The sequence below is a fragment of the Silene latifolia genome, chromosome 2, assembly GCF_048544455.1.
Source record: "Silene latifolia isolate original U9 population chromosome 2, ASM4854445v1, whole genome shotgun sequence".
Classification (NCBI taxonomy): Eukaryota; Viridiplantae; Streptophyta; class Magnoliopsida; order Caryophyllales; family Caryophyllaceae; genus Silene; species Silene latifolia.
This window is the reverse complement of record NC_133527.1, coordinates 189,516,910-189,531,075: the sequence shown is the minus strand read 5'-3', so window position 1 is coordinate 189,531,075 and position 14,166 is coordinate 189,516,910. Positions and strand designations below refer to the sequence as shown.

The 14,166-nt window shown below is 36.3% G+C and overlaps 2 protein-coding genes across 3 annotated transcripts; both read left to right on the top strand.

Moving 5' to 3' along the window:
• Positions 1 to 751: 751 nt before the first annotated feature.
• LOC141643971 (disease resistance protein UNI-like) lies at positions 752 to 3,981 on the top strand. 2 transcript variants are annotated; one of them, XM_074453379.1, is made up of 2 exons: positions 752 to 933; positions 2,628 to 3,981. In XM_074453379.1, exon 2 carries the CDS (start codon positions 2,639 to 2,641, stop codon positions 3,740 to 3,742), a length of 1,104 nt encoding a protein of 367 aa, XP_074309480.1. In that variant the 5' UTR covers positions 752 to 933; positions 2,628 to 2,638; the 3' UTR covers positions 3,743 to 3,981. The 2 variants fall into 2 exon arrangements, with proteins under 2 accessions (XP_074309480.1, XP_074309481.1); XM_074453380.1 differs by lacking the exon at positions 752 to 933 and adding an exon at positions 1,270 to 2,233.
• Positions 3,982 to 7,350: 3,369 nt separating this feature from the next.
• LOC141643970 (nicotinamide adenine dinucleotide transporter 1, chloroplastic-like) lies at positions 7,351 to 13,401 on the top strand. Its single transcript, XM_074453378.1, has 9 exons — positions 7,351 to 7,611; positions 7,764 to 7,859; positions 9,026 to 9,132; positions 9,730 to 9,778; positions 9,882 to 9,994; positions 11,399 to 11,493; positions 12,127 to 12,215; positions 12,320 to 12,414; positions 12,714 to 13,401. The coding sequence occupies exons 1-9, from the start codon at positions 7,533 to 7,535 to the stop codon at positions 13,020 to 13,022; spliced, it is 1,032 nt and encodes a 343-aa protein (XP_074309479.1). The 5' UTR covers positions 7,351 to 7,532; the 3' UTR covers positions 13,023 to 13,401.
• Positions 13,402 to 14,166: the final 765 nt, after the last annotated feature.

Here is a 14,166-nt window from a genome sequence, read left to right as displayed (position 1 = left end):
CTAACACAAACTGTTTGCAAATCTCAAGTTCATAAGTGGTCGAAGTGGAACCTTGAGTAAGCCCGGTAGAGAGCTAAATGGATGTGATGGAAGGCGCCAAAGGCCTTGTGGGACAAAAACCATTGTGCATTAGAACTATTGATTAGGTGAGTCCTTTTCAAGTTTGGTGTCAAAGACCGCCGTGTTTTAGGACTTTTGAAGTGGCAGATCCAATTCCGATAGCATGGTGTGTGAGTTAAGGGGAAGTTAACAAGACATTTGGCCTGCATAACCAAGAGCATGTAAGGACACTCACTTGATCAGGTGGTGACGACATGACTTGGTCATGGTGTGTTGGTTAAGGGGAAATTATCAAGACTTGATGATGCTTGGGGTGCCTAAAAAGTGGTTGGGGTTGTGCGGTGTGGAGGTGTGGAAGTTCTCTGTAAAGGCCAAGGTACGAGTAAAAATGTTGATCTTTAATTTGATTTGTAGGGAGAATTGTTAGGGTGCAAGTCTATGCTCCACCTCGGTAAAGTAAAGATGGAATATCATCTTTATAAACTCCATAAAATATAATAGTAACATTCGATTGTAGGATAAAATTTACGAAATAAAAACGATTTAAAATATGAATTTAGAGCCATAACAATAATAACTGTCATACGGTAACTCATAAGATAACAGATTCGTTCTGATGTTGAAAAGATGAATACAATAGCGATTTCCCTTCTCAACGAAGGTTCCTGTAAATTTCTACTGCTTGTATAATTTGTGTCCCACTTTAGTAGGCCCGTTTCCCTTTAAAGAGCTCTTTTAATAATCATCAAATAAACTTGCAGTCTTCTTACCATAGTTACCAAATAAACTCACTTTTCTTCTTATACATGGCTCCATGAACAATTTATTGTCCACCTTCTAATCTTCTAATACTATTTGATCCAGGATAAATCGGTAATCAACAATACCCTTTTGTTTATTTTACTCTTTTCTATTTTTATCTTAACATTATTGTATTCTGAATTGTCAATTTTTTAGGTTATTTTAGGAATTTTGAGTAGATTACTGTTATTTTGCAAACTTGTTTTCTTTACTAATCAATGTCATGAATTATATTACTTGGGTTTTAAAGAGTAATCCTTTATTTCCTTTTTTCTTGGGGTTAGTCCTGTTAAAGATGTCTTCGACTAGGGGTTAAAATGGAATAGGAACTATTGGCCCTATATCTTGATAATGTCCTTGGAATTGGAGCTCATTTGACTAACAAAATATATCCCAAAATATGATAAATAAAATGTTATTTTTTTTTTTTTGGCATAAATTAGATTAAGGTAAGGTAATTATCTTCTACTATTTGATAAAAAAATAAAATTTGCTTGTTTTATACCTGGGAATATAGAAAATATTGGGAAGTGAATTATATGAATTATGTGTTAAGATTTGATGACGTTGTGATTAAAATAAGTTAGCTTAGGTGCTTTAATTTTGATATAATATGCTTGAGTATGATAAATTGACTAATTGAGAAATATTATCACGGCTTTTCATTAGTGAGGGTGAAATACAATTAGAGTGTATGATTAGAATATGTTAAAAGTATGTTCATAAAATGTTGTCATTTTTTAAGAGAATGTAACCATTTAATTCACAAAATGTTATCAGTAGAGGTGTTATTTTTTACCTTGAAAATGATGGTGAAAAATAATGGTAACATGTTATCAGAAAATAACAACATTTTATTGTAAAATGACAACATGTTGTTTCAGACGAGAAACAACCGTTTGAAGCAAGACGCGCTGCACTTGATGTATTGATCAAACTTAATCTTCGATGCATCTATTAAATACCACATTTTGTACTAACCAAATGCTCTAATTCACCGTTGATGAAGTTGTAGCACCTTTAATACTTAGTACTATAAGTAAATTTCTTAATTGGGATTTTGTGCCAGTAGTCATATTTTAATTTTTGTTGGATTGAGTATTGAGTACTGATAAGTTTTTTTTACCAATTTGTCATGTATCAAAGTTTTTTTACCAATTTGTCATCCACCTATTTTTTTTTTACCAATCTAGTTATTGGGCCAGAAATGATCGAGTTAGATCTGTAGCTATGACTTATGAGTGCTACAGATGGTCTAATGCGAGGAATGGAAGTTATTGATACACGAGCTCTCCTAAGCGTTCCAGTTGGTGGAGCAACTCTTGGACGAATTTTTAACATGCTAGGTGATCTGGTTGATAATTTAGGGCCTGTAAGGACTCATACAACATCTCCTGTTCATAGTGCCCGCCTTTATGCGGTTAGATACAAAATTATGTATTTTTGATTGTGATATTTACACTCAATTTTTATTTCACACCCCTTTGTTTGAGTAACAACAGCTGGTGTCTGCCACTCGATCCCCCTCACAATCCATCGCGGTTGACATTTGACTTGTGTTGTTAAAATAAGTATTTTAACTTGTTTTTTTTCCTGATTGGGTTGTTTATATGGAGATTTGTTTCGAAGTTCATATCCTATAATGTATCTCATTGCAAGACTTCCAATTTTTATGACACGTCTGCTCTATTGTCTTCTTTGCTGCATTGGTCTTATAACACCTCCTTTTGATGAAATTATAAACAACTGGTTTGGTTCTCCTGCAGAAACGTCTGATATGAGGCCGAATGCCGTCTTATGGAAATTAATCGTGCTCTTAACAATCTTACGTGGGGGAGAATCACGAGATGAGGATTTACTCAGTAATAAAACTGAGCTTTTAAATGCCTCGTATGTGGAGATATTTGGAAGATGCAAGAAGAGAAAAAGAGTCTCTGAGTTGGGCACTTGGAGTGCTCGAGCTCGTGAGGATGAGGAAGGATTTCCTCAGTCTAAAAGACAGGTCCGCGTAGAAGATTGTGACCTGGGAGTCTGGGGGAAGAAGGTGGGTGTTCAAAGATGTATTGGTGCAACGGTTGCACATAAGTGTAAGGACTGTTTATGTTCGGTGTGTGGTTCACGTCAGGGATTAGTTGTTCAGGGTCCAAGCCGCGGTAAGCATATTCCAGTCAACAAGTTGATTGGTCAAAAGGCTTCAGAGACGCATCTTCAGTGTCTATTATTGGATTCTAACATTGAAAGGGTTGCAATTCAGGGGGCAAAAGGAATTGGTAAGACCGCTTTGATGAAGCATCTGCATAACTATGCACTAAATTTTGGTGAGATGTTTGATTATGTCTTCTGGGTCACATGCCCTCATCCTTGCAGCATCAAGGATTTACAAGATTATATTGCCATGGCAGTGAAATGCGATCTGTCTAGCATTCATGACACAACAGCAAGGGCGAAAAAACTATCTGAGACACTCGTAAGTCGTGGAAGGACTGTGATATTCTTAGATGCTGTCTCTGAAGCAAATCTCTCCCTTGAACACATCGGGATTCCACGTTCTTCTGAAGGAAGTTCCTGTAAACTTGTGATTACCACTAGCTGCCCTTTAGCTTGTAGACTGTTGAATAGTTTTCAATCTGTTCAAGTCAATCCTCTTAATGAAGAAGAGGCACTTGCCTTGTTCATGATTGAAGCGGGAATAGACTCTGGACCCATTTCTCAGCTCAATGACGTCCCTAAGTTACTGTCCAAGAAATGCTGTGGAGTCCCACGTGTTATTGTAGAAACAGCTACCGGTATGTGTGGCATTGACGATATCCGTGAATGGAGACATAGAGTGAATCTGGGGATTAGCAATGACCTTTTATTTGAGTATCTAACTGATGAGTAGATAGCATAGAAAAACTTTAGTTAAGAGAGCTTTTGTAGAGTTTACTCCTGGAACACAGAAAATACTTGGATAAAAGAGAGAAGGTTTTCAGAGCTCTGTGAATCGGTTTGAAGGTACCATACCACCATAGAATTAAGTTGTTAATTTGATTTTGATATGCAATTCTTGTTATTCGTAAATGTCAATGAAAAAGGTGATATATTTTTTTTGGGTAAATGATCTAGCACACTTTGTCACGCTTATATCTTTGTATGTCTGTTTTGCTGTGCAAGTTGCTACTGAAAGTTTTCTATGGGCGTCTGCGGTAAAAAAATCTGTTCTTTTACCTGGCTTTACTGGATACTTCCTTTGCTTTGGCTATTGTTTGTTAAGTCAAAATTAAATTGAGTTATGAACCGGTTATTTCTCAATCTGACAGAATCAAGTCTAAACTTATGATAAGCAGTAGAGGGCTAGAGGCCCTGGTTTTGCTCCACATCCCTTTTAGCATTGTATTTTCTGATGTAGAATTCTCATCTGTATTGCTTCTTTTCCTAAATTTAAGCTGCATGCGACACATTCTGCAACTGTTGCTGAACAATCAGCCAGTACAACATCTATTTATTTGTTTTCATCTGACTTTGGTGATCAACCAACGTCAACTTTGATTGTTAATTTCTCCTTATATATGTGGATATGCAGTGTAAAATTGATACGGTTGATTTTTGTGAAAGTGTCATTCTCGTGTTATCTTTTCTGAAAAGTTGTAGCAATTTGATATTGCAAGAAAATATTTGTTAAAATTGACATTGTTTGGCCATCAAAATAAAAATGGGTCAATATTGATGGGATGGAGGTAGTAGTAGTTAGCGCTTGAGGAAGACAATTCGGTACTGTGGAGTGCTGGAGGTGACAAAAATCTGCCTCAATCACCCATAAAAAAAGTTGGTGGAATCTGTTTCGGATTACGAAGGGTCGCCCCATTACCATTTTTGTTAGTACATCTCAAATGGGTGTTTGACAATTACAGCCGTCCTGTGCAAGGTTCCAAATGGTTTAAATTATCATATTTCTTATAATCTTATTGTTAGACAGATGCTGAATTTTGAAGATCAGCTGGTTACATAAAAGGATCTATATTATGAAGTATTCCAAGGTAAGATTCTTCTGCTTGTATGATCTTGCTTCTTTTGTTTCCTTTTTCCCTTTAAGTTCCATTATAATATTGGTTAAGAAAAACATATACTCCCTTACACATGAGCTTCTTCAAGCACTGGTGTAATGTTGTCACTCTTGTGAATTGTGACCGATCGAGTATGGTACTGTATTTATTCAAAAGGTATGATTTTTTCTCGAGCATTCATGTAGTAATTTCTTGCTTTAAAGTCGTATGATTTTGTTTTCATTACTATTGGATGAATCTGATAGCCAGATAAAAAGGACATGAGAATTCAGCATGTGAACTCTGTTTATATGGTGCCTATGCGTTGATGTGAGGTAAATGGTAATTGGGTGATTCAGCCTTTAGTCGGCTATCGCCGTAACTTTTCAATATTTGAGATTTTATTATTCAGGTTTGGATGGGTGTTATCTTTAGACATCAACTGAGGCATTGCAGAATCATCTGTGCTAGAATGACTGCTTAGATGGGATTTATGCTGCAAATCCTGTTTCTTTTCTAAGCATCACCTTGGCACTAGTCTGTGGGACTTAGATAATACCCACCTGTAGTATGGGCAGACATGTGGGAACATAAATCGGACAAACTTTTTGTATCATGCAGGAATGTTGGTTTTTTTTTTTTAGTTAGACAGCTGTGGGTGGTAGAGTGTAGTGCACAAAACCAATACATGCATCTTGCTTACTAGTTGTTTTAATATTTCTGCCTTGACTTCATAATTTTGTTTTTCTAAATGAGACCTCAATCACATGATAATGCCATGGCCTTGTTTACGTTGGGTTCCTAATGGCGATCAGCAATTATATGGGAAAGGAAATGCTAGAGATGCAGATTCACAAACTAGGGCTACTTATCAAAGCTCGCCATGACTTGCAGTTACATCTCAAGTATCTTTATCTTTTTTATACGTAGAAATCTATAAGACTTGTTTTACTGGAATACTTGCTAACTGAATTGTTTACTTTCCCAATGCTAATCGCAAACATGTTTTTCGAATACATCATGGAAACTCTGATATGCTGATGCAGAAGTTTGAGCAAGTTGTATTGGTGACTTGTGTGAAGAGGATCATCTGAATGGTTTCAAACTCACTTTTGTTGCAGCTGGTGTGTTCTCAGTTGTGTACGTATTTCACTCATACGATTTCAAGCAAATACATTATATGTAAACACACGTCCAGGTAGAAAAAAAACTGCTTTCTGCTGGAAACTTACGTAGCCAATGGCGAGGTTGCATTACACGTATTGAGACTATTTGAGGTAACTTTGAAGCATCTACATTCCTTGGAGCATTTACAAGTCATTCCCTCGGGCATGTTCATGTGTTGCATATATCCATGTAGTATTCCTATACTAATCCTAATAAAACTTAATTGCTGTTTCCTTACATTTCACATCTAGTTTATCACTCATCAGTGTAACGACATTTGCTTGAGATGGTTTAATAAACCTCATTTAAGGCTTACAGAGTTACAGTTACAGAAAACTGAAGGGAGATGGTGACATGAATCATTGAATCGCGACTTAGTTATATCCTCAGAGGTATGGAGTAAAACATAGTAATTTATTGTTCGGAAACTTAGGTGGTACAAAGTTCATCCTGATAAATTACATATGTGCGCTCGTCTTTTACAAATCAAACTGATACAAGGTATTATTAATAACGCTCGGATCAGGAACAAGATCTATAAAAAAAATCTCAAATATACTTGCAAAGTGTCATGACAACAAAATTAAACGGGTCAATCGAGTCGGCTTATTTTCGGGTTTGTAAGAATTCGGGTTAGATTTGATCATTTTCGATTCTATTATTATCAAGTTTTTAGGGGTAATGGTCAATTTGTAACAATAGACATTCGGGTTTAGTCGTTATGGTCAATTCGAAAATCAGGTCATGCTTAAGTCCAACTATTTACACCATTACAGATTAGTTATTCGAATCGGGGCAGTTTTGTTAAGTCAACTCCCTACCTCGTCACCAAAGCTTCTCAAACACAAATTCTTATTATAGATGGGAGATATCCATCTATAATTATAGACGAGTCAAATACCCACTAACTTTAAGCATAAGATAAGCAATAAGTTACATGGTGAGGCTAAAAAATGTTACCACTTTAAGCATATTTGATCCGTCTTTCATTTCAGACGGATATATCGTCTATAATAAGACTAATTGCTTCTTAAATTGAAAGTTTTCCCTAAAAAGGGTTTAAAACTTGATAGTTTGCTTGATGGTTTGCTACTACTACTTTACCAAAAATATTCAACCATAATAACAAAACTTTTCAAAGGTGACAAAATCTAACGACCCAAACACCACAACTCCTTCCTCATTCTTCCCCACCGCTTTTCTTACGGAATCCACAATTACCACAAAAGTAAACCATGCCGTAACCTTTGCGCCCATTTTTTTCCCCCTTTATATAATCCCCAAATAAAATCACCACTTTATTCCACCATTTTATTCCGCCATTATTTGTATACTCGTTACGCATTTTTACTAGCCACATGATAATATTGTAACCACGTCTATTTCCGTCTATATTCATTCATACCTTATTATACGTCCTCCGTCCCAATTTTATTGTCCTCTTACGAGTCGGTAATAAGATTATCCTAACGTGCCGGTAATATGACCGGGAATGGCCTGTCGTCGCAGAGCCGTTGTGTTCGAGATGTACTCTGCGACGCCGGCGCCGGTGCTGCCGCTGGTTCGTTTCTTCCCTTCTTTATTAGTTTCTTTAATGATTGAGATGGAAAGAGTAGTTTTTTTTTAATTGAAGTCAATTTAATAGTGGAATTAGGGTTTTGAAGATGAATGTAGGGGTTAATTATTGAATTATGAGCTTAATTTGATGTGCAGGTTCAATTGCGGCGACGTTTGTTTGTCCGCTAGATGTGATTAAGACTAGATTGCAAGTTCATGGAACTAATATGGCTTCTGGTTCTACTGTTAAAGGTGTGTTCGCGTTTAATTGATTGCTGAATTGTTGATTAATGTTTAATGTTTGTTAATTGTATTGTTTTGATGAAATTTGTTGTCAATTGATTGTTGAATGGAATGAGAATTGAGTAGTAGTGCTTGAAGAATCGATGTTGATGCGTAACATTAGATTTAATTCGAGTATTTGAGCTCCGATGCTCGTGAATTTTCGTTGAAATTATAGTTTGAGAAGCTCACGGCTTACCTGATGTATTACCATGAGATAGTTAGTTTAAAATTTATTGTTCTTAGGAGTGTATAAACGAGTACAAACTCTCGTGAATGGCTCATGAAACAGTTCAGTCAAAGGTTATTCGAGTCAAATCGAATGCAAAACCCGTTTAATGATGCTTGTTTCACAAATCAGTGAAGAAAAGGTGTAGATACTTTATAATTATTAAATGCCTGCTGTAGCTAGTTTAAGATGCATATTTTATCTAGCTAAACAAGGCCAGCTCGAGTGAGAATTTATAGATGAATGGGGCTTGATGGTGGTAATAAGTAACCTGTGCTGATTTGTGTTTGATGTGAACTTGAGTTTGATTAATACGGAGCACTAAACAGTTAGTTACGAATACACATTTATTCGTCTTGGCTCGTTTACAACCCTTGCCATTGTATCTTAAGCCCTTGACTCTGTTTATCCTAAACAAGCCTTTTTTTTTGTTGTAGTAGTTTGGCATGTGTAAGCAGTGATAGTTGTCTGACAGTTGATAAAAGATTACACAAAAACTTGATCTTTCTATTTGTAGTGCACTCTTGAATTTACACTAGAGTTGTTGGTTTGTTTATTGTCGAAGAAACACAATTTATCTCACGGAATGGTTTCATTTGTATCTTAGTGTTAAGTATCGATCCGCTTGTGTAGAGTATTGAAAACATTTGGCTAAGCTATTGGCGATGGTCAGAATTGTGATACAGACATTGTAGTTTTGTTTCTTGTTAGCATGCTCTGCAAATTATGAATAATGTCACAAGCTCTCTTTGGCATTCTGAGGATAATTTTTTAGAGCTTCCAACCATTCAGAAATTCCCATTTAAAATCTAAAGGGCCTGTCTCTTGTGTAATTCTTAGCGTGCAATATATTATATTGGTTTTTTTCATGTGCCTTATTCTTTCATTTTGGTATATATGTAAACAGGTAGTATTATCATAACGAGCTTGCAAGACATTATTAAAAGGGAGGGTTTTCGAGGACTGTACCGTGGGCTTTCACCTACACTATTGGCTTTACTTCCAAATTGGGCGGTAAGCAATTCTACTTTAGTTAGTTATTTCAATGAAACTGATAGATCTGATCCTGGACTCGTCTTTGTAACACTTTGCCTGTTTCCCCCTTTCTCTTCTTTTGTTACTATTTTTTTTTTTCTTCTGTATTTGCACATTCAAAATTGACAGATTTGACTCAGTATAATTCTGAGGTGAGAGTTTTATTGGCTATTGTTACTTTGATCTCATTATGGGACTCAGTTAACTTCTACATCCACTCAACAATGGTGAAGTGTTAGTAAAATTGTCTTTGTCGTGGCTAATGGTACTTGTATGCATTTGATTACCACTTCCTCAGTCTAGCCAATGGCTCAATAGGATAATCCTGTAGTAAGCGATGAAACTCGCCTTTGTTTTTAGGCAAGGTCATGGGATCACCCTAGGGCCTAGACTATTGGTTTTTGCTGTTTTGTTGCAGTGATGGTGGCAGGTTTTTCACTTTTCAGCTCATATGTTGTTCTTCTGCCTGTTTTTCCCCTTCATTTTCATTATCTCTGGCATTTTACAACAGCACTGATCCCAATCTCATACCCTTTAAATTTCCTTTAATGACAGACATGCTCATTTCATACGTAGGTATACTTCACAGTTTATGAGCATCTTAAAGGCGTACTTCAATTAGATGGTTTGTTTTCTTCCCACATGTTTTTGATTTAGCCTTTTTCCTTCTTGCCTTATAGCAGTTAGCCAGTTATGAACAAGATGGTGTTTTGTTTACCTATTTGTAGATAGTGGTAATGGTCAGCTTACATTTGGTAGAAATATGGTTGCTGCTGCTGGTGCTGGAGCTGCAACTGCCATCACAACGAATCCTCTGTGGGTTGTTAAGACCCGACTCCAAGTGAGTAAATACTCCTTAATAAGTTGTATTGATGAATTTTTGGTGAAGGGCATGCCTCTACCCTGGTTCCAAAAACATAAATAAGAAGATTCTGTTGGATGACTGCTTATTACGATATTGAACTGGGATTATAAAATGTTTCATATTCTCTAATAATAGATAGATAGTTACATGCATAGATGTATCATTTTCTCTAGTCTTTTAAAGACAATGTAACTTCACCTAGACAGCTATATGAATCTTGTTTTGAGCAGGGTAACTGATATTTTAGTTCTCTCTATGGAGCCCTTTGGCATGCAAGCATGCCCATCTAACTCTTTGCAGTATACCTAACTTTATCTCACGACTAATACATTTCCGTATCAGCTTTCATCTACAGTTGGTGGTTATGAATTAGTCAAGAAATTCTTAACCTGACCATATCTGTTAGTGTCTTGCTTTTTGTTAAATCAGTTAAAAGATTTTTTAGACTAATTAAGATTTTCACAACCCTTTATTGGTTAGATGCCTCGTTTTATGGTGTTGACAGTAGTGTTAGTTCTAGAATCAGTAAATTTCTAGGTAATAATTATATTGGAAATTGTTCGTTTTGCTGTTCTATTGTCCGGATGATGGTCTCATATACTCGTATCATCATATTGGCTTTCCCATCATTGAATGTTGGACTTTAAGATGACCAACTTTCTAGTGGTTTATTATGTGCATTTTAGAATAAAAATTTGCGGGCAGTTAATCCTTTTTCCTTGGAACAAAAGGTTTGTGGATTAGGTGTGACAGAAATCCAACTTTTACATTAGTGTTTACGCTCAAATAGAAATTGTGAATTGAGATTTACAATTTTTTCTGTAAAACTAGGAGTATTTCATTTTTGTAAAGAACAGAACGATGATTTGTTTATGTTTTAAGAAGTTCAATATTAATTGTTGTGGTAAGCTACTGAAAAGTGGATGGATCGTTGCTATCTATCTATACAATGGAATTGTGAACCATTTAGTGTGGGAAGGGAAGTTCTTACCTTTGTTTTAAGGTCTGTGTGACCTGAGTCATGTGAACCTACTCTGGGCTCGGCTGTTTGAAGTAGTTAGTTCAGTTGGTAGTTCCTCTTTGGTCTGTATTATGCTACGAGTGCTTTTATAGCAGGATTGTTCTTGAATTGTAATTGGTCTTTCTATAATTGGCTTTCCTCAACCCTTCCCCTCTCCCATCGAATTGGATGCCGTCTTTAATCATGTTATCTATATCCTGATAAAGGTACGAAATTAACTTGGTTTATTCTCCGTCATAAATTCTCTGTGCTACGTGTTTCTGAGTTCATAACCCAGGTTATAAAACCGGAGTGCTAACATTAGTAAATCACTTTTTTTTTTCCAGTCTTGTAATCAAATATTTCCTTTCTTCCTACAGACCCAGGGAATGAGGACCGATGTGGTTCCATACAAAAGCATAGCTTCTGCCTTGAGAAGGATTGCTCACGAAGAAGGAAGACGAGGGTTGTACAGGTAACGGTGATTGATGCATAAGATCATCTGATTAGTCCCTTGTTTCAAGATAGTGTTCTCACTTTTCATCTTTTGGACTACAAACTCCTGATCATTTTTTTATAGGTCTCTTCCTGTATTTTAAAAACAATGTTTTCTACATATTTATGACTTTCTTAGCTTTAACTTCAAATTACATATTGACTATTTATCGTGTTTTCCCTTTCTTCTTCATTTCTTTATTTTCACTATTTACGCGTCATTGATGGTTTCAAATGTTGATTTCATAATAGTAGGCAGTAGTTATGGCGGTGGTTGTCAGACTGAAATATTAGTCAGGTTATTAAATTCCATGTCATCACCTTCCAGAATTCATCTTTGTTAAAGATGACTTTATGAGTCTCTTGTACTTCTATGAAACTTCTTGCAGTCGCGTACCTTCTCTATGTACACTTTTTGTTAGGCTGAAATACTATTAGTCTATTGAAATTCATGTCTTCAGTTTCTAGAGTTTATATATGTTCGAGATGACAAATATGGGTGCTAGTGTGCTATCTTGATACTTGATTGAAAAGTTGTACTTGTATTCTGGAATTCAATAAACATCAGCGTGGTAGTTGGATGAAAATGTTTTTTTTTTCCTTGTATCTACAGCGGGCTTTTGCCTTCGTTGGCGGGAATAAGTCATGTTGCCATCCAGTTTCCTGCATATGAAAAAATCAAGTTCTTCTTGGCGGAAAGGGGTATTGTGAATACTCCTTTGAAATCTTTTTAAAGTGTATTCCCCTAAAGTATGCTGTAGGTAAATTGATTGTGGTACTGATTTTGTGCTATATCTAATTTGCAGAACATACGACGGTTGACAAGCTTAGCCCAGGAAACGTAGCAGTAGCTTCTTCTTTGTCTAAAATAGTAGCATCTATAATGACTTACCCACATGAGGTTTCTTTCGAATGATAATTCCAACATCCTTATACTACCTCCATGGCTCCATCCCATTTATATTCCCCACCTTCGACTTTGGTGTCAGCGAATGTCAATGACTCACTTTCTCCAATTATAAGCAGAGATGTTAAAAATTATCATGTTCGATTCATCGAAAAGGTTTAAATATTGCATATTATGAGAAAATGTTGATCAAAGTCGACATCGTTTGACCTACAAGTCAAAGGACAATTCTAATGGGATGGAGGATTTGCTAAACAAATTACGCAGTTGCCTTAACTTTCTAATTGTTACAGGTTATCCGTTCTAGGCTTCAGGAACAAGGCCACGTTCAAAGCCAGGAAATGCGTTACTCAGGTGTTTTTGATTGTATGAGAAAGGTCTTCCAAGCCGAAGGGCTTCCGGGCTTTTATCGTGGATGTGCAACTAATCTACTTCGAACAGTTCCATCAGCTGTCATTACCTTTACTAGCTATGAGATGATTAAAAGATTTTTACAGCAAGCAGTTCCTCCTGCTTCAGAAACGCCACATTCTCGATCTAACTTTGATAAATTTGATGATCACAGCAAGACTCTTCAGAATAATACCAAAAGCGTGCATTAAAGGTCAGTTTTCTGTAAGACTATGATTGATAGTTTTGCGTCTCTAAATGAGGGGAAACAATCACACATGAAGATTAATACAAAGGGACAAGATTCTGAAATGAGACTGAATAAAAAAAAGTCATTTTATTTTTCTAGTATATGGTTGGAACAATTTTCTTTGTCGGTGTTATCTAACTTGTCGGGGAAATTTTTAATGGAGGGCGCGGCTTGCAACTGTAAATTTTGAGCATACGATGAATTATGATGACGAAATGGAAGAAGAGTGTAAGTTAACGGAGTAAATTCGCCTCATAATTCCAGTGGCTTTTGTCCATACCGAATTAAGGTGTACTGTACTCTGTTTATGTAACATTTTTTTATTGGAGGACAATCAATTCTTATTTTATTCTCTAAAGCTCGTATCAACAAATTTCTAGCTCCATTGACAATTTGACACAGACCAGACGAAGCTCAATTTCGTGGTCGAATCCTGATCTAAATTTGATATTTGATAGGCATTTCAAGAACTTTTTAGCATTTGGAAAACATGCTTCGAATTATAGCGATATCGTCTTCATTGAGCTCACCAGAATCACCACGGTCATCAACGAGACAACGACTACCCCTATTAATTCACTTATAGTTTCTCATTTTCTATTTATTGATTTCTTTCCATTTCATTCATTTTTGTTGTCAGAAAAAGTTCAGGGGTAATAGGCAAAATTAACAATCTTAGTGATGAATATTTACGATATCTGCCATTACTAAACTCACCAACCCGAGTCTTGGTATTTGGATTTCGATTGATAGCCCAACAAAATAGCATTGGAGTGAATCGAGTTGAGGTTGTGCATAGCCGACAGGCGACAGCCGTTATGGAGAACCAGTAGGTCTCCCTTGTGACGGGTCGGATATTGCGACGGGTATTTTGTGAGTGGAGATGGGTAGAGGGGACAAGGTGGGCACCCACCCCATGTGCTCCTTCTCTCACCCTTATGGGTTTTTTGTGAGACAATATGGTACCCGTCACAAGTTTGTGACGGATACCCTCCGTCATAAGGGAGAATTTGTGATGGAGAACGTCTAACATAGTTTTCAATTTGTCCAACTCCGATAACATAACTGCAAAATCAATAAAAATATGAAAAGTAGACAATCTGGAA